At 50.5% G+C, this 26,487-nt stretch overlaps 1 protein-coding gene across 1 annotated transcript; it reads left to right on the forward strand.

Annotated features, from left to right (window-relative positions):
• The first annotated feature begins 13,287 nt into the window (after positions 1–13,287).
• Positions 13,288–22,191, forward strand: RPN1 (ribophorin I). The gene is made up of 10 exons (XM_054162686.1): positions 13,288–13,559; positions 14,428–14,492; positions 15,942–16,248; positions 17,237–17,446; positions 18,413–18,605; positions 18,933–19,032; positions 19,294–19,432; positions 19,632–19,751; positions 20,191–20,436; positions 21,619–22,191. Exons 1-10 carry the CDS (start codon positions 13,335–13,337, stop codon positions 21,799–21,801), a joined length of 1,788 nt encoding a protein of 595 aa, XP_054018661.1. The 5' UTR covers positions 13,288–13,334; the 3' UTR covers positions 21,802–22,191.
• Positions 22,192–26,487: the final 4,296 nt, after the last annotated feature.

Here is a 26,487-nt window from a genome sequence, read left to right on the forward strand (position 1 = left end):
GCTCGCCTCACGTGACCGCGGGCTCCCCGCCGCCATTTTGGATCGCCGTGGCCGCTCTCGGTGCCGGGGCTCGACGGCCTCCCGGTGAAACCGGGAGTTTAAGTGGGAAGACGGACCCGGCCGAGCACGTCCATGGTACCACATGTTGCTTGTAGTACCAGTCAAGCGGCTACGCCCACAGAGGCGCAGCGGGTGCGTGTAGGAAGGGCTCGGCATCCTCTGCAGCCTTCCATCACACCCAACGCTACAGCTAACACCACCCCTGAACACCTAGCATCGCAGAGCACGCTGCACCGTGTGCCTGCTAGCACTGCTGACAGCCACTGGCTGCAGGCCCTTAGAAGTCTAAAGAGGAAAGCGCTGGAGACATTTTCCTACTTCATGGTTTCAAAAATAAATGATGACACAGGGGCATAAATCTGTTGTTCGTGATCTGTTTATTTGCAGCTGTGATCTGCAGTGAGGTAGCAGCAACAGCATTTGTAAGTAAAAAAAAAAAAAAAAGAAAAGTGAGATACATTCAGATTGATTAGTTGGGTCGTAAGCAGCTCCGAGAGCTGTACTACAGGCAAGGAAAATGGAACTATGTAAACTTCCTGGCACTTCATGGGACAATAGTCACCCTGGTGATCGAAATCCTTATTTTCCACTGCTTGTTGGCAGCAAGCTAATTTTATTATTCAGCAATTACTTGAATATTCTCTTCATCCAAGTCACATGGCTACTGTGGATTTCGTTAACCTGTGAACTCAACAAAGCAAAAACTGAAGCAACCTAGGAAGAAAGCTTTTTGAGCTAATTAAAGAGATAAAAGGAACAAAACTACTTATTAAAAAGAAAATAACTTCTGAGCAGAGCAATATACAGCAGACTGCTTCCAGTTCTTTTAAGTCACAGGGACTGATTTACCGAGAGATGGCAGAACTGGCAGGCAGAAGACCTTTGCTCTTCCTTCTGTCCAGAGACAAATTTGCCACATATCATTAGGCAAATTGCTCACCTCCTCTGTAGAGTAATAACAGTTTCCCTGTCTGTCACCTGGAAAGGCTCCCTTGGAAAGATGCTGCAAGGTTTTATACATTTATGCTCACAAAGCAGTTAGAGATCAATAGAGCTATGGTAGCACAGCACAGCAAGTGTGCTGTTAAAGTTACCTGACAAGGCCTGGCCTGAATCCCTTCTAAGCAATCCCTACCACAGAGCACATGGAGAGTCCTTACAGTGTTCTACTTTAAAAAAACAAACAGCAGTAGTGTAGGGCCCTGAGCCTGATTTGGCATCTCAGTTACCTAGAGAAGCCTGTGTTCTGCCTGCAGCAGGAACCACCACTGCTCCGAAGGGCAGCTCAGCACAAGCCAGCTTCAGGTAGTCACTGTCACACTCTCCCCGCTGTACACAAGTGGCTGCTCTCTGCTGAAGCTGTCCCGACTTACTGAAGCACTACATCTGCTGGCAACCAGCAACAAATCAGGGTAGATAATTATTCTGCCAGCTTAATGCACTGAACTGGCTTCATGCAGGGCACACCTCCGGGAAGGGGAGTGGATGAGGCAGGACATGGCTGCTGGTCCGTGTGCTTGTGCTGTGGAAATGCAGACTAGAGGTGAATGGGAGCCAGGGCAGCTTGGCTCTCCTCATACAATGCCAGCAAGTTCATTACAAGTTTGGCACCTTATCACTGTTAACAAGATAGGGGAGCCTGTGACATCTGGCATAAGCTGGCCAGGGAGGTGGAAGAGTCATTGTTCTTGGAGGCATTAAAAAAACTGTGTAGGCATGGCGCTTTGAGACACAGCTTAATGGCCACGGTGGTGTCAGGCCGACAGCTGGACTGGATAATCTTAGAGGTCACTTCCAACCAAAACAATTCTATGATTCCATCTGCTTTATTAGTGCTTTTAAGGTGCCACATTAGATGCAAAGAGCTGCAGAAGAATCTGGGACCAGTTGAAACATGGTTTGAACAAAAGAGGAAAAGCTTTCCTTAGTGAAATGATGGAGGAAGCCCTCCCAAACACACATCATTTCTTGGATGGGGAGGAAAGTATCCTCTCAGTTCAGCCCCAGGTCTGTGGGATCTGTGCACATCAACAGCTCATGGGGCAAAGCTCTTTTTTAACAGGACACCCACATGGGACCCACAGCAGGCACTAATGGTGAGTTGCAGTGTTCCTCAGCTCCTAAAAGTTTCCTTTTTCTCTTTCTTTCAATGCAATATGAAAAGCTATGAAAGAGCAGGGGTGACATTTCTTCCTTCTTTCTCCACTACAGAGCAATCCTGGCACTATCTATCACACCTTTGTTACATGGAGAATAACCTCACACCAAGTTCCTCTGTCACTAGCTGTCTTGGCATGACCAACAGCTGTGTCATGCAATAGCAGTTCATGATGAGTTTCTGATCCTCTTTAAGAATGCAGCATTTTCTCAGGCTGACAAGGCAAAGTCCTGCCTCCCTTGAGAAAGATACAAATCCTGGCACTCAGGAGGACTGTGTCATCAGAGAGGTCCTTGCTATCCAGCCTGGACAGCTGTCTCTTGGCACTGAGGACATCTGCATTCACAGAAGGAAGGTAGAAAGATAGCAGTAAGAAATTAGCAAACGGAAACTACTAAGCCATGCTGATGGATTTTGCCTGGCCCTGTGGACACATACTTCCCCACCAGCATAAACATCTGGCCTGGGAGAAATCAGAGTGTGATGCAGTGAGCAGCCCAGCACAGTTAGCCTCAGTAGTCTGTAGAAAAAGAAAAAATATTCTTTATCTGACCACTTCTTTTCATAATATCAGGACCCAGTGAAACCCATACAGACAGCTCAGTTTGAAACCCAAAGCCAATCATTCCCAAGCACAAATAGTGCTCTGAAAAAATCCAGCCCCTGCCTTTGAGGGACCTTCCCATGGGTAAGCAGAACCCTGAGGTTATAGCAACAGATTTTAAGACATTTACCAGTGTAGAAACCTCACTTTCATTCATTCATGCCTCTAAACCAGGAAGTAAGAATGCCTCCAGCTTTGATTTGATTTTCTTCCTTTTGTGACACCTAATCTCTATTTACTAATCTTTCTGATCCAATTAGAGACAATAAAACATGTCTTACACCACCTCTGCTTTTGTCCTGGGAACAAAAGGGACCCTCCCATTCTCATCTTAGTCAGTAAGGTGACAGCACAAACAGAAATAGCAGGGATACAAAACCAGTTGCTGGCTGCTAAGTTTGAAAGAGCCTGCAGAGGTCCAGGGAGCTCATCACCTTAGTACCTGCATATCCCTGACAGAATGTCTGCCATTCCCCACAGTGCCTCATGCTTTTCACCCTTTCACCCTTTTTCATGGACACCTAGCTACCCCTTCTCTGGCCATCTGTGATGTTAAAAGCTTGCAGAGAGCCTGGTCATTCCTTTGCTACTTTTACAGCATATTTCAGCTCTCCGGAGTCCTGCAGTCCTTCCTCCTCATCACTGGACACAGCCCTGGAACCCTTCTTTGTCTCTGTGCCCAGAAAAAGCTAGGCCCAGCTCACACTGGCTGTACTGCTGAGTGAAAACTGACTGTCCAGAGATCCCTGTATAAAGCTGTCCTCTCTCAACCATCTGTACAACACTTTCCTCCTGTCACCTCTGGCTTTCCAGACCAGCTTCCTCAAATTATCATTATGCTAACATTGAAAAAGAGGAACTAAAATGCAGTAAACATACAATATCTTGCTTTTATGCTCCAAGCTTTGTCACCCTTTGGTTTATATTGTCTAAAGTAGGTTCACCCTGCTTCTGCTGGCATTAGGAATCTGCTGTTGCATGACCACATTTGTGTTTCCCCCTGGCAAGAGCAGAGCCTAGTCTTTTGCCTGCCCTCTTCTTTAATCCCTGCTTGCAGTACAAACACCACTCCAGTAATCTACTAATACTTTCACCTTTGCAATCTTCAGATGATTTCTAAATCATACAACAGCAACACATGAAAGCGAAAAGCTAGCTCTGGACGAGACTTGCTCACCAGATGCCAACTATAGGAAGCAACTGCAGTCACATTATCTCATGGCACATCTCCAAGCTGAGCTTCTGCTGAGGAGCAGAGGATGTTGCATGTAGTGCACTGATAAAATGCAGCTGCTGGAGGCTGAACATCTTAAAATACCAAAGCACTGATAACCGGTCTCGGTGCAGCCACTGAAGGTGGGAGTTGCACACAGCCTAATTCTGCCACATCCCCACTGCCAGACAAAGAAGACACAGACACCTAAAAGAAATGGCTTTGGACTTGTTTAGCAGCTTCCCCTTGCTCAACAGCAAGAGCCACAAAACCACTGCAGAGTTGTGATCCCTTTGATAGCGAGAGCTGGCAATGGCAGCACCTTTCCAGCCTGCTTGCTGAGATGTGAGGGTCCAAATCTCTCCCTTGTTCTGCCCTTGAGTCACAGCCTCCTGGAGAGACTGTGTACAACATGCTTAGCACAGGGGGCATCGCCTCAGGGAAATGCTTCTGCTGGCTCTGGCAAGACAAGTGGAGAGAAACAACCACATGCTGCTAGGCCACAGTGTAAGGTGGGCACTACACAGCTTTGCACTTAGCCATTTGATACCCCCTGGAGCCCGGACTGGAGAAAACCAAAGCCCATGGAAAGTTCAAGTGCCTTGGAGCCAAGGGGTGTTTTGATGGTCCTGAGTTGGGCTCAGAGGCACAGGGCTGCCTACTTCCTCACTGTGACTGTAATCCCAAGATTTTGTCACACAAATAGTGACCATCACCCAAGTCCCCTGCAGGACTCCCAGCTGGCCTCCCCAGTTAAAGAGGTTCTCCAACAACACCAGCACCTTCCCACTCCTACAGCTGGTGCTGAATAACAGATCATTATTTTTTTACAGTTGCTTTGGAGGGTAATTCCATATGATTGTTCTCGGTGCTCAAGTGGAGAAGATCCAGGGCGTGAAGTCACTTCCCTGAGGCTAGAGTGAGTCAGTTATTTTGTCAGGTCTGAGTGCCTCCAAACACAGACACTTCTGAAAGGTTCTGTAAACCATAGGAATGAAAGGATGGGCACAGAGGGAGGTGCACACAGCTCAGGCAGAGCTGCACAGGCCTTTGCAGAACCTTACTTCAGGAATCAAGGTTCTGTTGGAGCAGCATTACCAAAGCAGCAGGTTCTGCAAGCTGTTACTTACCGAGCTCTGCAGCCAAAGCAGCAATGGTCTGGTGTGCCGGAGACCTTTCAGGGGTCATGACACCACTGGCCTTGAAGCCATGGGAACGAGCAAGACGCGCTGAGGGCTGAGCGCCCGGACGCTCTGCAGGACCTACAGGTTGCGTGCCACCGCTCCTCTCTGCACGGGGCACTGTGTGATGGGGTGGACCTGCCACATGAGCTCTGCAGCCAGGTGTTTTGTGGCAAAGGTGGCCATGTCGTGCCGCTGGTGTACCCGGAATGTGCCACGAGACAGGAGCCTGGTGCCACGTGACCGCTTCACGGAACAGGTGACTCGCGACTCGCTTCTGCCCTAGCAGTGAGTCAGTGCCAAAAAGTGTCCCAAGGACACTCCATGGGCAGGAACCGCCTGGCTGCATGCCTGCTCTCCAGGATCTACAGGCTCATCCTGGATGCAAGAGGAGCTGTCTGCTGACACCTGGTACAGCTGATCTGCTCTGGCATGGGGGTTGGATCTCTTGAGGTCCCTTCCAGCCCCTAACATTCTGTGAGGCTCAGAGACCTCTTCTGGGTCATCCTTGGGAAGGACATGGACACATCCTACAGCCACCTCTCTGCAAGCACAGGGTGCTACATATTAGCTTCATAACTCTCTGCCTCGGCTCTTTCAAGTCACAGATTTTCGCAATCCCCTCTGGTCTGCTCTAAAAGGAGAAGCAAATTCTGTATCAATAGCAACCACAAGAAGCCTGTATAAATTTGAGTGCATGTTTTTGAAGAGGGTGACAAAGATACTCAGCCTTGAAGGATAAGGGTGTGTGGGCAGAGAGGTTTGCTTTGCTTTTATCTTGGACAACACTTTTCAATGCCTGGTGCCTCAGCAGCTGCATTTTTGACCCCAGTGAGCTATGACTCACTGTTTGCAAATCCCTGAGCCACCAAATTTAAGGTATGGTCTGCAAAGAAAAAGCACCTAAAAGTGAAATGGTTATAGGAGGGTGTTAAAACTACAGTTATTCTAGTGCTCAGAGATGGCCCCATGTTGCTGCCTGAATTCCTGATGAACAGAAAACAGCACCTCTTACTTTGTTTAGATGAATAGTGTCTCTGGGTTTGTCTCCTTCAGTGAAGTCCTCAGCCAACCTGAGAGCAATCAGGCTACAAAAGATACATTATCCCATCTACACCAGCACAACGCTGGCCTAAGGATCATCTGCACTCCTGCCCGCTGCCAAAGTGCTTCATGTACCAGGGCCACTCCAACATCAGAGCCTGGACTGCCCTGCTGGAGTACAGGGCAGAGGCTAACACTGCCTTTTATCTGCTTTCTGCATGGTCTGTTTGGGGTTATGTGCTCCACTGCCTGCTATCCTTTCTGCTGCAGTGGATCAGTTTGCTGGGCAATAGCTGTGACTTGGGGAGAAGCATTGCAAATACCCTACCTGGCATTTCTTAGCAGGCAGGTGGGAGAGTTCTGTGTGAGGAGTCTGAGACCTGCCAGTAAAGAAATTAATAAGAAAGAATGATCTCTTATCCTCAAGCTTCTTTTTTTCCCTTCTCCCCCAGTTTTTCTTATCAGGAAAAGAAGTGACTGCATTCACTGCTGCAGACCAGTGCTGTTCACAGAGGGTTAAAGCTCCCTTTTTTGGGGGGTCATATCACCCTGTGGTGGGCAGGAATCACCACCAACTATCTGGCAGGGCACCATGGGATTGTCCCTGGGGAAGGGTTCACTGTGGACCACCATGTACACACATGCCTGAGGTCTCTGAGCAGCCAGGCTTGGGTCATTGGTCTTGACTGAACCTGACAGGGGCTGCCTTTGCAGGAGAAATGTAAATCCCAGCTGGTATTTCAGAGCACCATCCAGGGATGTCCCTGCCAGCGGATTCCAAAGCTTAGTAACCTGAGGAGAAATTTGCATTATCTCACAGCAAGCACAGCACAAACATGAGGCTTCTGAAAGAAGCAGAAGGCACAGCAAGAGCTGCCAATCTGCAAGTGACCCCCTCTCGGTGCTATTAGTGGGATCCTCAATTTCCCACTGTCTGTGACAGCTCCTACAAAACTGAGGCTTTAAAATCCAGATTTAAACTCTACGTGAACAAGGGGCTTCCAAGGAGGCACACCAGTGAGTGCTTTCCTTTCCAAAAGCAAGTTGAAAAAGAGGATGCATGCAAAGAGGATTCCATACAAAGATGGAAACTAAATGACTGTACTGAGAGCAGCCAGTGATAGTTTCTTGCTGGGCTTCACTGACCCTGAGGACAGGATTGTGTCCCTGAGACTGCTATTCTAAGGTGGCTCCCAGCACTGCATTTGCAGCACCTTGAAAGGTCTGTAGGAAAATGCATTATCACTTCTCTGAAGACTGGACGCTAAATCACTGCAGATGCCCAGAACACCCAGGCATTGCATTACTGCGCAGCCCTTTTAACCTGGGGGGTTTTTGTCCCGGGACAAATGCCACCTCCCGCAGCAACCTCAGGAGATGCACTGAACACCCCAGAGCCTGGCAGTTTGACAGGACAGCGATGATGTTGGGATGATGCAGTGAAGACTGCTGATTTTTGCAGCGGATCTCGGTGCGGTGCTCCGTGCCCCTCGAGATTTGGGTGATTGGGGTGATTCATGCCCATCACAAACAGCCAGGGGATGCATCCCCAGCCCCATCGAGGGATCCTGTCGGCACCCTACAGGAAAGAAACTGGGCTTTTCCTTTCATTTACTAGCGTGACAGCCGCAGGAGGGGCCGGTACAGCCGGCAGCGGGAGGCGGCGGCACCCCAGCGGCGCCGTGCACGGGTTTCCCACACACCGGTCCGCGGCCCCGAGCAGCGGGCAGCTTCTGCGCCACCTGCGTAACGCAAGTTATTCGCCAAAGGGCTGCGCTACGCTACCGCGCCAGCTCCGCCCCCTCGGCGCTGTCTCACTGCGGGGCGCCTAGGTGCCCCCTGGCGGCGGTGTGCGGGCACCGCGGGAAGGGAGCGGATTAGGGTACTGCAGGGCACTGCGGTGGGGGGGGGCACGGCGGGATTGGGGCAGGCGAGTCATTCTGCCACCTCAGAGTAGCGAACTAACCCCATCTCCCAACCCAGACTGGGCAAGAAGTGGCACAGCTGGCTGAAGATAGCTGCCATGACCCTGGCACACCTGGCCTATGTGCTCTTGTCTTGGGAACAAGTGGGTTCCCCCTGGGTGCTCTTTCATGGCATTTGTTTCCTTGTTTTTCGGACAAACGAGGGTGCTGTTGTCTCCACAGCTGGGCCCTGGGATGTTGCAGCCCTGGGGCAAACAGCAGCTCGCAGAAATGTGATCTAGTGCCAGGCCCTGGCAGGAGGAGCTGTAGTGCAAGGGTGCGATTCAGCCACTGTCCGAGGACTGCCAGCATTGCCCCTCTCTGCCCATGGCTAGGACCTCCATCCTCCTCCAGAGCATGGAAGGACAGCAGCTTCCTTTCCCCCAATTCTCCCTACGAGGCAACATCTGACTTTTCACATAAGAGGTACACCCTTGTCCCCCTTTCACCTCCTCTGGCTTTGCATACTCCAGTCTGCCAAAAGCATTTTCAGTCTGCAGTGCGATGTGGACAGGCCACTTTGGGGCTGGTTCAAAGCAGGTGTTGTATCCAGGTCCTGTCTGCACTTGAGTGGCAGCCCTGATCACTGCCTAAGTACCTGACAGGGTTAAACTAGCCTAATTCCTGATACAGTTAAACTAACATTCATCGTTCCCATGCTCTGATACTGTAACAAAACCCAAACCCACCCAAGCCTAAGCAGGTCTCAAGTGGACAATGTACCCATTCCTAGCTCAGGCTCTGCATGTTTACTGCACATGTGTAGCAGATTTCTTCCTTTAGCAGCCCACCAGCGCCTGTGGCTGTTTCAGTTAAGTTTCTAGAGTTAAAAGTACCTTTCAGAGTGATGAAGTGTCCTCCTTGCTGCAATTTTTTTCATCCCTTTTTGCAGCAACACGTCACACATTGGTTTCACCCCCTCACAAGACTCACAGAGGCTCCCCGAGTTTCTTCCAGCAGCTTTTCCTGTGTGCTTCCTGATGCTTCATACAATTGCTGTGCAGAGTTTTCTCCATTGGTATTTTTCTGAGTTTCATGGTCTAATGTGGGAAGGAAAACAGATTTCTTTTTCAAACCCAGGAAGAAATTCTTTTAAAGAAAGTTTGACATTGTAAAGGGGGAGCTACTGAAGGTTCCTGAAGTAACTTAAAACCCCAGGGAAGCAGCCCCTGAGCAGACAAGTGCCCTGTTAAGCGTGGGAAGGCAGGACATGTTTCCAGGGCAGCTGAACAAAGAGCAGGAGCTGTGCCCTAGTCAGCCCCTCTCTGGGCCCAGCACTCCCAAGGAAGTCACAGACAAGCCCCAAGCAAGAATCACAGTGTGTTTTGCTTGGCAGTTGCTTTGTGTGAGTTGTGCTGACTGGGTGAAAAATGAGGTTGTAGAAATAGCAAAACTGTCAGACTTCTTAAGACTTCTTTCTTTCTTTCTCTCTCTTTTTTTTTTTTTTTAGGTGCTGTTTGAGAGCCTTAGCAAAGCTAAGTAAACTCTGCCATCACTCAGCCAGGTCATACCTGTGCTTTCGTGGCTGGGAACTGCAAAACCTTGCCAGGTATCCAATACATAGAGAGAAGTGCCCTCTGCCTTGATTTTACACAGACAGGATTAAGCACTGAAACACCTATAAAGTCAAGCATGGAGCTTTATCTCAGCCACCACAACAGCTACATGCCTGTGTTTTACTCAGGACCACAGCTAAGATTTGTACTGAAATCTGCAAGCTAAGGTGCTGCCAGGATGACTTCAGCTATGCACACAGCCCTGTTTAATATCTGCTGCCCTTGACCCGGGCTCCTCTGAGAGCAGCGCATTAGATCATGGTCCCAGCTTCCTGGCACAAACTCCTGCTGGTATGAGGATCATACTGGGATAAATCCTGTTCCCTGCTGCTACAGGCTTCAGTGTGCTCCTGTGGTCACAGCCAACCCTCTCCTTCAGGAAAACAACTTATCCTTCCTGCCTTAAGAACAAATTGCTCCGACAGATGACACAGCTCTGTGTTTGGCACCAGCCCTGTAAAAACAACACACCACAGGGTTTTTCCTGGGGCGCAGTTCTGCCCTTGGCTTATGCTGCTAGAGGCACTTACTAGATTTTTCTTGTCCCTCAGCCCTGGCAGACGGCTGGGCCAGCACTAGCTCCACAGTGGTTGTTCCTCTCCTACTGCTTGGTGTGTTCCTGAGGGTGACGTGGTCTCTCCACAGCACATCACCTGGAGCTGGGGCATTATGCCAGTACCTGGATGGCAGCAGTGTCTGCTCACCTCTCCCATGCTGTTTGCCGACTCACAGCTCTCTGGGGCATTGCTGCTGAAGAATAGAATAGAATAGAATAGAATAAACCAGGTTGGAAGAGACCCTCAAGATCATCGTGTCCAACCCATCATCCAACACCACCTAATCAACTAAACCATGCAACCAAGCATCCTGTCAAGCCTTGCAATAGGAAAATGAAGAAGGGGGGTGGAAATCACATAGATAATTAAATGGCTTCAGACTCCTGGATCTTGCTGCTGCTTGGCAGCAGCCCTGGATGGCTGGATCCACATGCAGGTACCACAGCGTGGGACAATTAGAAGGCAGCTACTGGCACAAGCCTTGAAGCACTTCTCGGCTGCAAAAGCAATCTCTCCCTGCTCAAACACTGCCCAGGAGCTTTCTGCAAGCTATCCCAGCCATCATAACCAGTGCACACAGCCAGGGGCCCTGCTGTGCCCATGCCATCTGTTAACTGAATCCCTGCACAAAGGAACAACCAGGCACCACTGTGCACCTGCTCGATGCAAGCTCAAAGGTCTACAAATGTGCAGAGCAGCAGTGAGAAGGGCTGGCAAAGCCAAACTCATCCTTGAAGCAAGAAGCCTAAAGGCAGCTGCTTTTCAACCCAAAGATAAATTTAGGCTACATGGTAGGGCTGATGTCTCAGAACAGACATTGTGCAGGCTTGCCATGACTCAGTTATCAGAATTAGGACTGGATCTGAACACAGGGTTAGTATATAAGAGCCTGATTCAGAGCTTGCCAGGGTCTGAGAGGGGTCAGATGTTAAAACTTTTGCATTTGCCAGGAAGCTCAGATCCAGACTCTGGGCTGAACCCATCAGAGAGCAACCTTTGGCCTGGGATATAATGACTGAAGCTCAATTATCTCCACACAAGGTGTATGTGCATTTATTTCTTTCCCTCCCCTTGCCAGGAGAAATTGTCCTGAGGTAGAGAGAGGAAATAAAGGCTGGAGCTGTGCACATTATTAAAGACACAGTCTGGAGTTTGTTTATTCCCTGTGGCAGGGAGGCTGGGGTTGAAGGAAGGACAGTGACAGCCCCTCCTAGCAAAGGAACTTTCCACAGCAAAACCAGCTTAGATAACTGGAGGGAGTCCCCAGATGCAGCACTGCTGGCCAGCATTAAATTAGAGCTGGCTGTTTTGCTCAGCCCTCCATGTTTCATGGTTATTTCTCCCTAAACTGCCTACCCAGATCCAGGGCCCCAAAGCCCAGCACTTTGGAGAAAGGAGCCAAGATAAACACGCTTTTCCTGGAGAGCAGAGCAACCTGGAACATTTCCCTATCTGGATGCACGAGGCTGAGGAGGTGGACACCCACCCCTTCAAGTATCTCCTGCTGTGTTGCTGGAAGATAGCCCTGCTGCCACCCAAAGCACAGCGACAAAGCTACCCACTTGCGCTAGGAGATGCTAGCAGGGCCAGCTGCCAACTTCACAGGTCTGGTGCCTAAATAAATCAAAGGGAAATTGAAGTTATTTGCCAAGAAAATTCCCATTATAGGAATTAGGGGGGCAGTGTGGGAAGAAAGGGAAAGCCAATTAAAAGGTGATGCTGTTTTGAGCACAGCACACCAGGAGACATCCCATTTTATTTAGCCTTTGCCAAGGGGCTATTTGACTCCAGATCCAAACTCACAACATTCAGGAAATCCCCTTCCAATACTTGGCAATCTCAGGCCAATTCAAAGTATTATCTGCATGACTCACATTAGGATCTTAAAGGAAGGTTGAGTCCTGGATCACATTATGCAAACATGAGAAGCCTGTTGTCCCACAGGGCTCACAGGCAAAAGCCCTGCTCTGGCAGTCCTAGCAAACAACATTCGTTCCTCGCTTTCATCTGCTTTAGATGTTTGGGAATAAAATGTCAACCACCTCTCCCCCAGTCATGTGTTAAACAACTGACATCTTCCTTCCTGCAGCTCTCTTTGCCTGCTAGTGCAAGGCTGGCTATTGTGCCATGGCTGGCTGCGGCTCTTACGCTCTGGCACCATTCAGCTGCCAATTATCAGTGGCTGTTTTTATTTTAGCAGAGGATTTGGGTTCGGCTTAAAATCTGCTTGTGTGAAACCTCACCTTCCAGAGCACCAGCGAGCTGTGTGCTGGGCCAGCGAGGCAGACTGTCCCAATTTGTGTCTCCTTCATTCAGCAGGGTAATCAGACACACCGAACTCCACCCCTGAGCAATGCCCCTTGCTGAACCCCAGTGCCACCCGCTGCTGACAGCCCTTCTCTGGTGCCACCCCCCGCCCGCTGCTACCCCCAGACTTCATGCTTTGGGCCACTTGAAACGTCGCTGCCAGAGCCCTGGGCAAGTGTAAGGACAAACCCGAAAAGCTGTGATGGCTGGAGATACAACATGCCTGTGGATGCCCTGGCCGTCCCGGATTATTTAATCGCTTTTTAGTCCTTTTCAGGCCCCACGGTTGTTTCCCACAGCGAGGCCGAAGCAGCGGTCGGCTGCCACGCCTTCGGTGCCCGGCCGGACCCGAGGCCTCGTCAAGGCCTGAGCGCTTGGCAGGGGCGCCAGCCCAGCCGCGCCACGCGAACTCCCCAGCTCGCCGCCGGCGCCGCAAAGCACCAAGAGAGGCGGCGGCCCAGGGAAGCTCCACGGCTCTGGAGAGCCCGCCCCGCTGCGGCTGCTCGTCCAGCCCGGCCTTTCCCCTCCGGCACTCGCGTGGTCGCTCTTCCCACAGGGAGTGGGGCCTCGAGCTCCTCCGGGCGCCGCCATTGTGCGCCTCCTGCCCCACTGGGCGCCGCCATCTTGTGCCCTCCCCGTACAGCTCGGGCGCCGCCATCTTGTAACCTCCCCGTGCAGTGTGTATCGGCCATGGCGGGACTGCTGTGCCGCCTGCTCCTGTACCTGGCGGTTGCTGGGGCCGCCGCTGACTTGCTGCTGGAAGAGGCACGACGCTCCGTGGATCTCAGCACCCACCTGGCCAAAGTCTCGGCCGAGCTCAGCCTCGCCAATGCAGCGGGGGGCACGGCTGCCTCCTCATTCCTGCTGGCGCTGGAGCCGGGCCTGGAGCCCCGCCTGGCCTACCTGGGCGTGCAGGTGAGTGAGGGGCAGCGGGGGTCTGCGCCCCGCTCCTCGGGGGAAGCTGCGGCGCGGCCCGGGGCGCTGCCGGGGCCCCGCTGCCCGCAGGGACACGTAGGCAGAGCGCCGCCGCCCCGGGCGCTGCTCCCCTCCGCGCGGGCTCCGCCGGCTGCTGGCGTGGCGGTCGGGGAGAGGCTTCCGCGGCCGGCACTCGGTGACTGCGAGCGGGCGCTGGCCGCACTGCCCCCCCTGCTGCCTTACGCACAATGAAGCTGGGGGCTTTTCGGAGTGCGGAACAAAGAGGGTTGAACAGCCGAGGTCCAGGAGGCGAGACGTGCTAATGAAATGAACGTCGTTACCGGTGTAAGGAGAGCAGTCGCAACCGGCTCCTGAAGCCCCAGCTATTGCAGGCCCGGGCGTGGGGTCCAGCCTCTTGCCCTACAGGACGTAGTGCAGGAGGGTCTTTCTAATCCCAGAAGTGTCTGCACTGATGTCGCCGTCTGCCCGGCCCAGTCAGTTTCCTGGGGCCTGCTCGCTCCCCAACCGCTGTAGAAAACAGCAGAGAAATCAGGGAAGCAGGTGATGAAGAGTCTCATTTGCACAAGTCACAGCAAGTGTGCTCGCTTGGGAACCAGGCTGAGGAGAGTGTGAGAGTTATCAGAAGCTTCTTGTACTCTGGCCCCCACTGCCATTCCTGTTAATGAAAAACGTTATTAAAAATATGCACAAACAACAAAATCTTTCAAAAAGCAGTTACCTATCCTCTTGTTCTTTTAGGGGAAGCCAGCCCCATAAAAATGAGGATGGAGACTGTTTGGAGTTTGCCCTGAGTAGGTTAAGTCTTTTAAACAGCAGCACACTGATCAGTCTGGGTTTTTTTGAGCAGGTGAAAGGTGAGGAAGAGGATGAGAACACCTTGGAAGTGAGAGAGACTAAAGTTAAGGGCAAAAGGTGAGTGTCACCCTCTTAAGGTCAATACCTAGAGTTGTGCATGAGGGTTCCACCATCATCCTCCCTGCAGAGATGAAATACCATCCCATTCCTGCACATCTAGCTATCCTAGAGTCATTTGTTCCTAAAAAGATTGCCTCAGGCACAGTTCACACAAACAGCAAAACCCAATAGAAGTAATTTCCTTCCCTAAGATGCTCTGTCCTTAGGAGATAGCATACATGGATTTAGAGCTCTGCATTGAGCCAGCATATCATACCTGCTTCTTCATAGGGACCCCCATCTGAATGAGAGGAGAGCTATATAAGGGAGAGAATCTCTCCCTTAAATGCATTTCAGCTGCTTCAAGGGGGCTCAGCTGTGCTTAGTCTCTTGTTCTCGGTGCCTTAAGTAATGGCCCTGTTCCTTTAAGGGACACCAGGTAAGAAGCATTATAGCTGTGGTCATGATCCTACCCACTGCTCCCATTTGAGGTCTCAGATGATTGGCAGTGGTGATTACAGGGAGGCTGTATGTGCTCTGTGGCTGTGTCCTGAGAGCACTGCTCTTAGTCTGTGGTGTAGAGAGTGCCACTGTGCTGGATGCTGTGGCACAGCACAGGCTGTTGCCTACTGCAGGGAGAGATGAGGATGCCTTTTGCATGAGGCTCTGTGCTGGCAAGTTCAGGATATTGTCTGCACACTGCAAGGCTGGGCAGGTGGGTGCTTTCTGAGCCATGAGAGCTGAGAAATAAGGGCTGCTTTTAAAATGTGTCAGAACCACAGTGCTACTGGCTTTCAAGACAGGCCATGGTTTCTGACATATCTGGAGGCCTCATGATCCTGCTTTGGGGCCACCAGGCATGACTTGAAGTCCATTCACTTCTGTCTTTACCTCAGTCCATCTGGTGCATCCTTAGAGTTTTGGTGAAGTCTCAGTCTGTTCTGTAGAACCCCAATCCGAACAAAGCAGAGCTCATTTTCAGCGGTTCCTTAGCTTCAGGTCTTGTTGGCAAAGAGCTGAGAAGGACCAGACCTTATGGGAACAGGTGCTTAAGATGTTTGTCATTCATCTTCTCTACATGTGCTGCTTCTGATCCAGATTGTTCTTGTCATCTGGAGAAGAATGGAAAAAACCCTGCTGAAGAAGGCTTTGTAATTGCAGAACTGGGGAGAGGAGTATGTCACCATTCCCCTCCAAAATGAGAAACACTTACTCTGTGCAGCAAGACTGTAGTTGTGCCTGCACACAGATCACCCTGTGCTGCCTTCTGTCCTGCTTCCTCAGTCCAGAGTAAGCATGTCCTCTGGGACAAGACTTCTGTATGCCATGGGGTAGCAAATAAAATAATAACCCAAATCACACATGGTATATGTGATATGTGGGACTTCACATCCACAGGGGATGTTGGAGGGCTTGAATCTAATTGGTCTCTCAGGGCAGATCTCACATGACTTACCTTTCTTCCAGTGGAAAATTCTTCTCTGTGAAGCTGCCATCTCCTTTGGCACCAGGAGCCAAGGTCCGTGTGTCTGTTGAAATGGTTTTCACCCATGTCCTGCAGCCATACCCCACCCACATCACCCAAAGCGAGAAGCAGTTTGTGGTCTTTGAAGGAAATCACTATTTCTACTCTCCATACTTGACCAAGACCCAAACAACCCGGGTCAAATTGGCCTCCAGGAACGTGGAGAGCTACACCAAGCTGGGCAACCCTGCCCGCACCGAAGACACCATTGAGTACGGCCCCTTCAGGGACATTCCTCCATACAGCCAGGTAAATGTCTGTGGAAAGAGGCTGTGAGCATCATTCTGCCCCTGTACTCAGCACTGGTTAGGCCACCCCTTGAGTCCTGTGTCCAGTTCTGGGCCCCTCAGATTAGGAAAGATGTTGAGTTGCTGGAATGTGTCCAGAGAAGGGCAACAAAGCTGGGGAGGGATTTGGAGCACAGCCCTGCGAGGAGAGGCTGAGGGAGCTGGGGTTGCTTAGCCTGGAGAAGAGGAGGCTCAGAGGAGACCTTATTGCTGTGTACAACTACCTGACAGGAGGTTGTAGGCAGGTGGGGGTTGGTCTCTTCTCCCACACAACTGTCACCAGAACAAGAGGACACAGTCTCAAGCTGTGCCAGGGGAGATTTAGGCTGGATGTTCAGAAGAAGTTCTTCATAGAGTGATTTGCCATTGGAATGGGCTGCCCAGGGTGGTGGTGGAGTCACCATCACTGGAGGTGTTTAGGAAGAGACTGGATGGGGTGCTTGGTGCCATGGTTTAGTTGATTAGGTAGTGTTGAATGATAGGTTGGACACGATCTCAAAGGTCTTTTCCAACCTGGTTAATTCTATTTCTGAGGCAAACATGGCAGCTCTGTCTTAGGCTGCAGAGTGGGAAGCATAAACTTTTGTAGGTCAAGCCTGAGACAACCTGCATGCAGCCTAGGAACATGTGCACCAGCAAGGAGTCCAGCGTGACTGCCTACCACCACTTGGTGTCCACAGTGCAAACCATGGTTCTGGCAAGGGTGTATTTGCAGTGGGGATGGCTGCACCTCTAGCCCCCTCACCGTTCTAACTTTGCCAGGGGTGTGTGGTGTGACCTATGAGTGCACCAGTGCCCTGTGTGAACTGGGCTGGGGTAGTTCAAACCTTCCTGTGCAGTCAAGCTTCACTTCTACAGAATCTGTCAAGGAGGTCTCTGCGTGAGAGATGGAAACAATTTTGAGGGTAGGTTGCTCCTTCAGCTCTAAGAGTTTTTCTTTTTCACCTTAGGACACACTGAAGGTACACTATGAAAACAACAGTCCATTCCTGACCATCACCAGTATGACCCGGGTCATCGAGGTGTCTCACTGGGGGAACATTGCAGTGGAAGAGACAGTTGATTTAAAGCACACAGGAGCGGTGCTCAAAGGACCTTTCTCCAGATACGACTACCAGAGACAGCCAGACAGTGGGATCTCTTCTGTCAAATCTTTTAAGGTTCACTTTTTGCTGCCTTTGGGTTTTCTTACACCCCCTTTTTTTTTTTCCCCACCTTGCTATGGCTTCCTCCTTTCTTATGGCAAGGGGTCAAGGTGGGAGAAAAACAGTTTCCCTTTGCTTTTCCTTTGGTAACTACAGCCAGGTAATAAGGGAATATTAAAGCTCTGATGTATTTTCAGAGAAGGCTCATGCTAGACAGGAAAAGCTAATGTGCCTTGTTGCAGGTGATGACCCAACAAACTGCATCTAACAGGGTGTGCATTGTTTCTCCACACTCACATTCCTCTAATCTCAGGGACCCTCTAAACCCCTTAATCCCTGTGCTGACAGCTCTGCTTTCCATTTTGCACTGTGCAAGGGCCATTCATTCTGCCTCCACCCTCTTACTTGTAGAGTTGCCTTCTCTGTCATGTCCTCATCACGTTGAACAGTATTGCTGGAAACTCACCCTTTCCTTCCTGGCTCACAAAGCACTCAACAAGAGTTAAAGCTGTGGCGATGCTAGCCTGATGAGAAAAGTGTTACATGTTTTCATCTGACCCAAACCTTTCTTGCTGCTTGAAGCCTCCAGGACTGATTGTTGTAATTCTCTGAGGTGGTGCAGCCAAAGAGGAATCTCATTTTGCTGAGTGTAAAGCCAGCGAGCTCAGTGAGCTACGGTAGCACGCTGGAGTGAAAAGGGAATTGCTGTCCTGGTGAGCACGATGAGATTCCTTGCTGTCTGGGATGCTTGCAGCTGGGCTAGAGAAAGCACATTCATTTAAAGGCCAAGTGATTTTAGTGCTGGCAGCCACTTCTGTGGCTGATTGCTTATAATAGCACAATTTCACCACTTGGTGCAGCCGAATGGCCATTTTGTCATCTCTCACGTGGGAGAGATGCTTAGCAGCCGTCGCCGCTTTTGCCAGGCTCCCTGGAGACAGCTCCCAGCCCCTGCGCTGACCGTTGCTTCTCTCCTTCCAGACCATTCTGCCAGCTGCTGCTCAGGACGTCTATTACCGAGATGAGATCGGAAACATCTCTACCAGCCACCTCCTTGTCCTGGATGACTCCGTGGAGATGGAGATCCGTCCTCGCTTCCCGCTTTTTGGGGGCTGGAAAACCCATTACATCATCGGCTATAACCTGCCCAGCTACGAATACCTCTACAATCTCGGTGGGTGGCACAGGAGAGGGGAGGAGGAAACCTTCTCTGGGTTTAAAGGTGGCTGCTGTGCACTAAAGAGTTTGAAGCTGCAGTCTGCTGTGCCTTAGCAACAGCAGTTGCTACCTGTTATTTCTAGAATATGCAAATCCACCTTCTTCTCTGTGCTTCCTTCAGGTCTTTGTAGGCATCTTTAAAACATGCTTGGGTGAGCTGGTGCCCCCTGCTGCACAATGTATCTATACAGGTTCTGCTCTTGCCGCTGTTAGGAGCTGAGCTTCAAGGTAGCCTCTTGCTCTCTGAGGAGTTGTAACCACCCTCTGGTCTGCACTCTCTTAGGTGATCAGTATGCCCTGAAAATGAGATTTGTGGACCATGTGTTTGATGAGCAAGTTACAGACTCTCTGACTGTCAAGATTGTCCTGCCAGAAGGTGCCAAGTAAGTGTCTCCTGGCCCGTTACTGCAGACGGTGCTGTGTTGGTGGCAATTCTCCAGCATGCTCTCATAGCCTGAGGACAATGAAACAAAACCATGACTCTGCCTGTGGAGGAAAACTTGGAACACAGCTTTGCTTCATTTTAGGAGGCTTAAACTCTGTAATTGTCCTTGTGCTAGAGGCCACAGTTGGCTAGGCAAATGCTAGTTTACATCATCTCAAACACTGTGGAGTCATCTGGGACTGTCTGGTTTCATCCACAGGAATATCCATGTGGACAGCCCCTATGAAATCAATCGTGCTTCAGATGAGCTTCACTACACATACCTGGACACTTTTGGACGGCCAGTTATTGTGGCACACAAGAGCAACCTGGTGGAGCAGCACATCCAAGACATTGTGGTGAGTGTGGCCGCTGTGCATGGTTTACCTGAGCAGCAATGCCTCCTCTGAATTCAGCAGAGCAGCCAAAACTCCCATATTAGGCTCCAGAAATAAATACTTGCTGGACTGAATGGTTGATTCTGCTCCTGCCTGAGGAGTGAAGTTGTGTCCCACAGTAACATGGGTCACTGCTTAGTGTTTCCAACTTCTCTTCTAGGTTCATTACACCTTCAACAAAATCTTGATGCTGCAGGAGCCTCTGTTGGTGGTTGGAGCCTTTTACATCTTGTTCTTCACTGTGATTGTCTATGTGAGGCTGGATTTCTCCATCACAAAGGTGAAGATCCCCAGGGGAGCATTAGTAGCTTACTGGGCTGATGGCTGGAGATTTTTGATACCTGTAATTCTCACTGCCAGTTGAATGATGCTTGAAGGGAACCCTGTTTTCATGATACCTGAGCATTGATACCCCTGCAGGGTTTGGACTGGTGTGCTAAGACTCACTAGAGCTTTGCCTTCTGGAGAAAAAGGAGTCCCTACTGAGAAGCAGGGATATCTGTAATTCTCCTGCAGTGTTCTCACTTTTTAGTTTTGCTGTTTGTTGAGCTAGACTGAGCTTGCCCTAGTCAATAGTTGCACCATTCACATCATTATTGTCAGTTGACTTAACTGCAAGGGAAGTAGCTTTTGCAAAGAGTCCCATCGCAGATTGCCTGCACAGCTCCCTGCAGGTCAGGGACAGGACTGCTTTGACCATTTTGTCTGTCCTCATGCAGGATCCAGCTGCTGAAGCTAGGATGAAGGTTGCCTGCATCACAGAGCAAGTGCTTACTCTGGTGAACAAGAGGCTTGGGCTGTACCGTCACTTTGATGAAGCAGTGAATAAATACAAGCAGTCACGGGACATCTCCACCCTCAACAGTGGCAAAAAGTCTTTGGAGACTGAGCACAAGGCCCTGACAAATGAAATAGCCTCTCTGCAGTCAAAACTTAAGACAGAAGGCTCTGACTTATGTGATAAAGTAAGAAATACTAATTTTATATATTTTTTTTTAATCTCTCCTGTTCTTGGCTCTATCAAGTGTTCTAGGTGAGTTTTAATTTGGGGTTCAGTTTCTGCAGCCTGTGTATTTGTTTTTCTCTCTGGAAATGGCTTGATCCTTGCCAAGGAGTGTGAAGATCAGTTTTTTTTTCTTCTTGCTGTAATCTTGGTTATGCAGCCCTGTGGACACTGCTGGTAAACAGCTGCCTGTGCTGTTTCTTAAACAGGCCTTTGAACCAGCTGCATGAGTACAGATTAATGCTTCTGTAGCACAATCCTGATGCTTCTCTTACCATCATAGAATTGTCAGGGTTGGAAAGGACCTCCAAGATCATCTAGTTCAAACCCCCATACCTGGGGCAGGTTGCCCCAGAGCCCCATCCAGCCTGGCCTTAAAAACTTCCAGGGATGGGGCTTCTACCACCTCTTGAGCTCATAGCAGTGACAGAGGCAAAAATGGAAACTGGCAATGCATTATCAGTTTTGGCTTTACTACTGACAGCAGCCAAGTCAAAGTCTTCTCCTTTAGCTTCTCATTCTCTTCTACATGTGAATTTGGTGCTGAGAGAGTTCTGGTAGCGTGATGCTGCTCAGAGGGTCTTTTGCTGTACCATGTCAAAAGCCATGGTGCATTCACTGCACACCCCCACTATCCTATCCTTCCTCCACGGTATTTCAACCCTTACCTGGTACAGCCACTTAACCCCACGTGAGGGATGCTTTAGTCTCGAAGGTCCATTCAGCCAACAGCTACTCTCCTTAAACTGTTCTTGACTCAAAGAGTAGCTCTCATTGCAAGCCTGCTTCTCACACACCATTAATGCTGGGTGTTGGGACACAGCCTCCAGCTGTCGTTGTAGCTCGAAGCTTTTAAAACCTATCATTAACCACTCTGTTAGCAGTCGTTGCGCCTGTCCCCTGCCAGTGTGGCTCCAGGGTCCTTGGACCCTCTTCATCTGCACTTCTTAATTATCCATTAATCAGATATTTCTCAGAGTGTGATGCCAGAGAGAGGCAATATTCAGGGACTGGAGACATTTCCACTCAGCACTATCTTCATCTTTTGTTCCGCTGTACTTGGGGTTCTGTTCCAGCTTCACTGCAGGGGTGTTGGGGTTTTGTCTCCTGTAATAAACCCTCTTTCCTTCTCTCACCCTGTCAGGTAAGTGAGATTCAGAAACTGGACGGCCAAGTCAAGGAGCTTGTTCTGAAGTCCTCAGTGGAGGCTGAGCGGCTGGTAGCTGGCAAGCTCAAGAAGGACACATACATTGAGAATGAGAAGATGCACTCCAACAAGCGCCAGGACCTGGTCACCAAGATCGACAACATCCTCGATGCGCTGTAACTGTGGTGTAGTGATCCCGTGGAGGGGGGAGATGAGAAGCCTGGGAACGGATTAACCTTGAGCCAAAACTCCTTTCCCAGCAGAATTAGGGGGAAAGTTGGTGTGAAATGTCTGAAAGTACATTTGGGGTTTAGATTTTTTCCATAGAGCCTGTCTGCTCAGCAGCTTGTGCTGTGCAAGGGACCATGACCTCGTGCTGTTCGGCTGTGATTGCCAGAGGCGAGACTCAGCCAGGTTGTTAAAGAGTCTCCCACTTCGGGCTTTCCCTGTCACTGTGCCCTGGTTATGTGCACACAGGCAGCCAGTCTGAGCACAGACAGGCTCGTGGCAATTCTGAATGTGGCATCTCCAGAAAGAATAAAAGATACTTTGTTCTACTTTGAAATAAAACCACCGCTGCCTCGCCTTTGTGTTGTGCCAGGGTGGGGGGAGGCAGAGAGCTTGGGATGCCCTGTCCTTTCCACAGCCAGTGCAGTTCCCCAGGGAGCAGAATTCAGCCTTGACCACTCCTTCCTCCCATTACTGTGTGCCTTGAAGGCAGAGCTTTGCCAGCCTGTAAGGCCCTGACCTGGGCGGAGGAGAAGGGCAAGCCCTTGTTCCCAAGGAATGTGCATGCACCTACACCCTTACAAGGAGAAGAAACGCACAAGGTAATCCCTTCTGCTTGCCTGTCACTGTGTGCCATGTGCTTTCCTGCTGCATGTGACAGCAGTCCCTGTGTCCCATGTGCTGCCCATGTAGACCCTTGCTCACACCTGGATACCCTGGGATATGTGCATGCAATTCCCTGCTAATTTCAGTATTCTTTCCACCTCCATCCTCCCACCCCACCCTTCACCAGCCTCAGGGCACTGCTAAGTACCCCAGAGCTGGCTGCAGGGACAGCACCATAGGTCTTGTCTAATGCACTTGCATGGCTTAGTTGGTTCCAAAGTGGTTTGAGATCCTAATGCAGAGAGAACCAGACGAGTGGAATGCCTCAGAGAAGTGCACTCAGCAGAAGAGCTGAAGGCTGCTTACTAAGATGCTAATGCCAAAAGTGCCTACGCTGGGGAGGGAAGGTGTGTCACAGTACCTGCACTGGTACTCTGTGAGGCTTGGGGTAAACACTACATGGCCTGGAGTTATCTACAAGCCCTATGCCCTGGACTCAAACAGCTGGACACTTTGCAGCCCTTTGCCAGGCCACCTGGTAGTCTGCCTGTCCCTCTGTCCTGGACCCATGTAGCCAAGGTCTGTCACTGACACTCTGTCTCTGCCAGTTACAAGCCCCTGTTACCTAGGATAAAAGTTGTCCTTATGCTCTTGTGAGTTGCTGTTCTCCTACAGAAGGTGCAGTTGGTGCAGGCCACACAGCCTCCAAAGTGGCTTTGTTAGTCAGGAGTGTTTTGCTGCAGGACTGAGCCCAGGTGCTCGCATCATCTGCCTGGTGCCATGCCCACAAACCTCACCCTGCAGCAAGGTGAGCAAGCTCAGATCCATGGTAATGCATCTGCTCCCTGCACATGTGCTGTTGGGAGCTCCAAAACCACAAGTCCTGCCTGACCAGGATGGGGGTGACCAACTGCCAGAGTCAAATCGTTAACCCACTGGGCCGAAACAGACAGTACTCAGAGAGGTACCAAGGGCATCCACAGCCAAGCAGAGGTGCCTGTTGCACCCCTGGCAACACAGGTATGTCCAGGGGAGATGAGGTATCAAACTGATGATCCCAGAAACATCATTAACTTCCCATTCCCCTCTGGTAGAGGAAAGGCAGTGCCACCCTTTTCTACTCAAGTCCCACTTTGGCCTGGCTACACAGACAATCCAGACCCACAAGGGCACAGTGGAGCTTGCTGTGCCCATTGGAAGCCCTGTGAGTTATCTGTGTTTACCTCTGTGTCTTTCCCTGCCCATCCCAAGCGGCTCTGCTGGATCAGCACACGCCTCAGCCCTCATGGCTGCTAGGCAGCTTTGGATCCTGCTTGCTAATGAAAACCACAGCTGCAGAGGCAGGAGCTATAAATAGGCAGGATGAATGCAGGCAGTCTCAGCAAAAAAAAAAAAAAGCAAAGCCTGTGGTCCCCTGGGAGAGCTGTCCCAGTTCCAGAGCCCAGGAATAAACCAGCTGCCTCAAAGAGGGATGCTTTGCTCCTCTCCACACAGCTCCTTCCTGCTACCCTCCCCAGGTGGATGCAGCCTCCCACAGTGTGTCCCCTAAGCCCAGTCTTCCCCAGTGCTGCTCCTTCAGGGCCAGCTCAGGTACTGATGAAGGGCAATAGAGGCTGAGTGGCCCAGAGATGTCATTGCTCTGGAGCTGATTAGTGCAGGTCCTTGGGGAAGGCAAGAGACCCCCAGGGAGTCAGGCTCTGGCTCCTAAACAGTTTTAAAGTGGGTTATGAAATAGGATGGAGACAGAAGCTGTGTTATTCCCCAGAGCAAATGACATCCACCAGAGCTGTCCTCAACCTTTGTATTTGCTCCCTTGTGCCAACAGCCCCCAGAACTGTTGGGGAGCCACAGTGAGGAGGCAACCTCACACCCCAAAACACACAGCCTCCCTGCCAAGCACCATGAAAGGGGCAGCCTGTCACAACAGCTCTCAGCATCACATACTTCAAAGAACCCTTTCAACAAACGCAGCAGCAGAGTGGCCTAGAAACTAGAGCAACTTCTGGGTCCCTGTTCATTTTCTCCTGGTTAAAAATAAAATAAAATAAAAAAATCAAAGGAAAAGCAGGAGGAAAACCCACAGCACCTACCAGGAGCTCAAGGTCTGCAGGAGCCGGGGGAGAGCCAGAGCAGCAGCACCTGAGGGCAGCAAAAGGATCAATTAGGGTTGTTGCTGTTTATCTGTGCTGAATTAAAGGGAGGAGTCTCCAGTTTATGGGGTGGGGAAGGTCACAGGGTCAGAAAGGCACTTGGCTGTCCATCTGTCATCTTCCCTGTCTTCTGAAGGAGATATGACTTTGAAATCTCTCTCCTGTGGTTGGTTAGGGTTTTACAAACCTTAAATACATCCGTGGAGGTTTCAAAATTTGTCTTCTTGCTCAGACACCAGTGGCAAGCAGATGTCCCTTGCCAGATGCCTGTCCCAAGGTGTTTGCTGAGGACAGATTTCCTGGGATGCAGCTACTTCGAGGCAGCCTGAAAGAGTCTCCATTATCAGAGCCATCAGGGAGCTCAGAATCTTCAATATGCCTCAGGCTGTGCTTGCTTTGCTTCTGCAGCCACTGCATTCTCTAGCTAGCATCACCGTGCTGGCCACTGCCACCAGGGCCAGTTCAACAGCTCCTTGGCCAGGGCTGCTCTTGTTATCACCATTTGTGGCTGGCTTTGGGATCTCCCTGAATTCCAGCTGCTGCTTTCCTAGGATATCCCTGATTTCTTCCAAGCTTGACACTCATCAGGTTTGAGGAACTGAAACCAGCAGGTTTCCAAAGTGTCACAGCCAGCACTGGGCAGGGATGTATGCACTGCTACCAAAGCATCTGGGCACATGGGCTCCTCTTCCCCTCTAATCTGAGATCTGTGACCATGGGGAATCTCAAGCTGGTGGAGAGGACAACGATCATCCTCCTGCTGCTGAAAACAGCCAGGCATTCAAGAGGGGCTGAAAGCTGAGAAAGGGCTGGACTTTGTCTCTGCTGCTCTGCACAGAAGCTTTTCTGTGCTAGGAAGTTCACTTGTGATCTTGTTCATAAAAAACAGCCTGGGTTAGTCTGTGAGGAATGGGGAGACATCTGCCTAGGGAGCTGTGGAGCAGCAGAAGGAAAAGGAAGGTTGGATGAAGGAGTACTTGAAACCCTCCAGCAGATTAACATCTCATGGATAATTAAAGCTGAGCCCCACTGGGACTCTGTGATGAGTTTTGCTCCTGTGCAGAGTTTGGAACCAAAAGGTTGGAAGGGGTGAAAATTGCCTCTGCAGCAAAGGGAACAAAATGAAGAGAGTATGAAAGGAAAGTACATAGATGAGAGAAAAGGAAACCACACAAATGCAAGATTTGCTGGAGAAAGCAAGCAGCCATGATTGCAAGTTCTCAGCCCCAGCCACCTGCCTTGCACAGGGTGGCACACAGCTCCCTGCTGCCTCCCCACTGCTCCCCCCCTGCCTCCCCACACCGCTTCTTACCAGGGTGCTACCCATACCCAGAGCTTCTCCTGGTGGTCCTGGGCAGCTAGAAAACAACTTCTCCCTCTTTGAAGTCTTACAGTTCTCCAAGGGAAATTACAGAACTGAAGACCCGCCCAGGAGGTCCAGCCCATCCTCCAATGGATATGTGAGCTCAGGGGCTGGAGAGAACGTTGTAGGTTTTAGTCAGGTGTGTTGTAACTCCCACCCACACCCCCTATCCCCAGCCAGCCCCCCATCCATCCTCCATAGTGGGGAGATAACCCAATACTACTACTTCATCATCAACCCTGTCTCCTTTCCCTGTGCTAACACCTCCACTCTGCTCCATGGGGACCAGCCACTTTTCTATTCATCTAACAAAATTAAATCACTGGGCTTAACTCAGAGCAAATCTGACTGGTCTGTGACCAGCTCTGGAGCATTCCACATCTCTGCATACCCTGAGGAAGCACATCTAGAAGTACTCCTGGTTTAGCAATGCCTTTTCCAGCCAACCTGACCCTGCCACTTCACAGGGAGCCCAATCACCATGCAAGCAGCCATGCTTTAATGCTACTCATTGTCTTA

The sequence above is a fragment of the Dryobates pubescens genome, chromosome 1 (genome assembly GCF_014839835.1).
Source record: "Dryobates pubescens isolate bDryPub1 chromosome 1, bDryPub1.pri, whole genome shotgun sequence".
Classification (NCBI taxonomy): Eukaryota; Metazoa; Chordata; class Aves; order Piciformes; family Picidae; genus Dryobates; species Dryobates pubescens.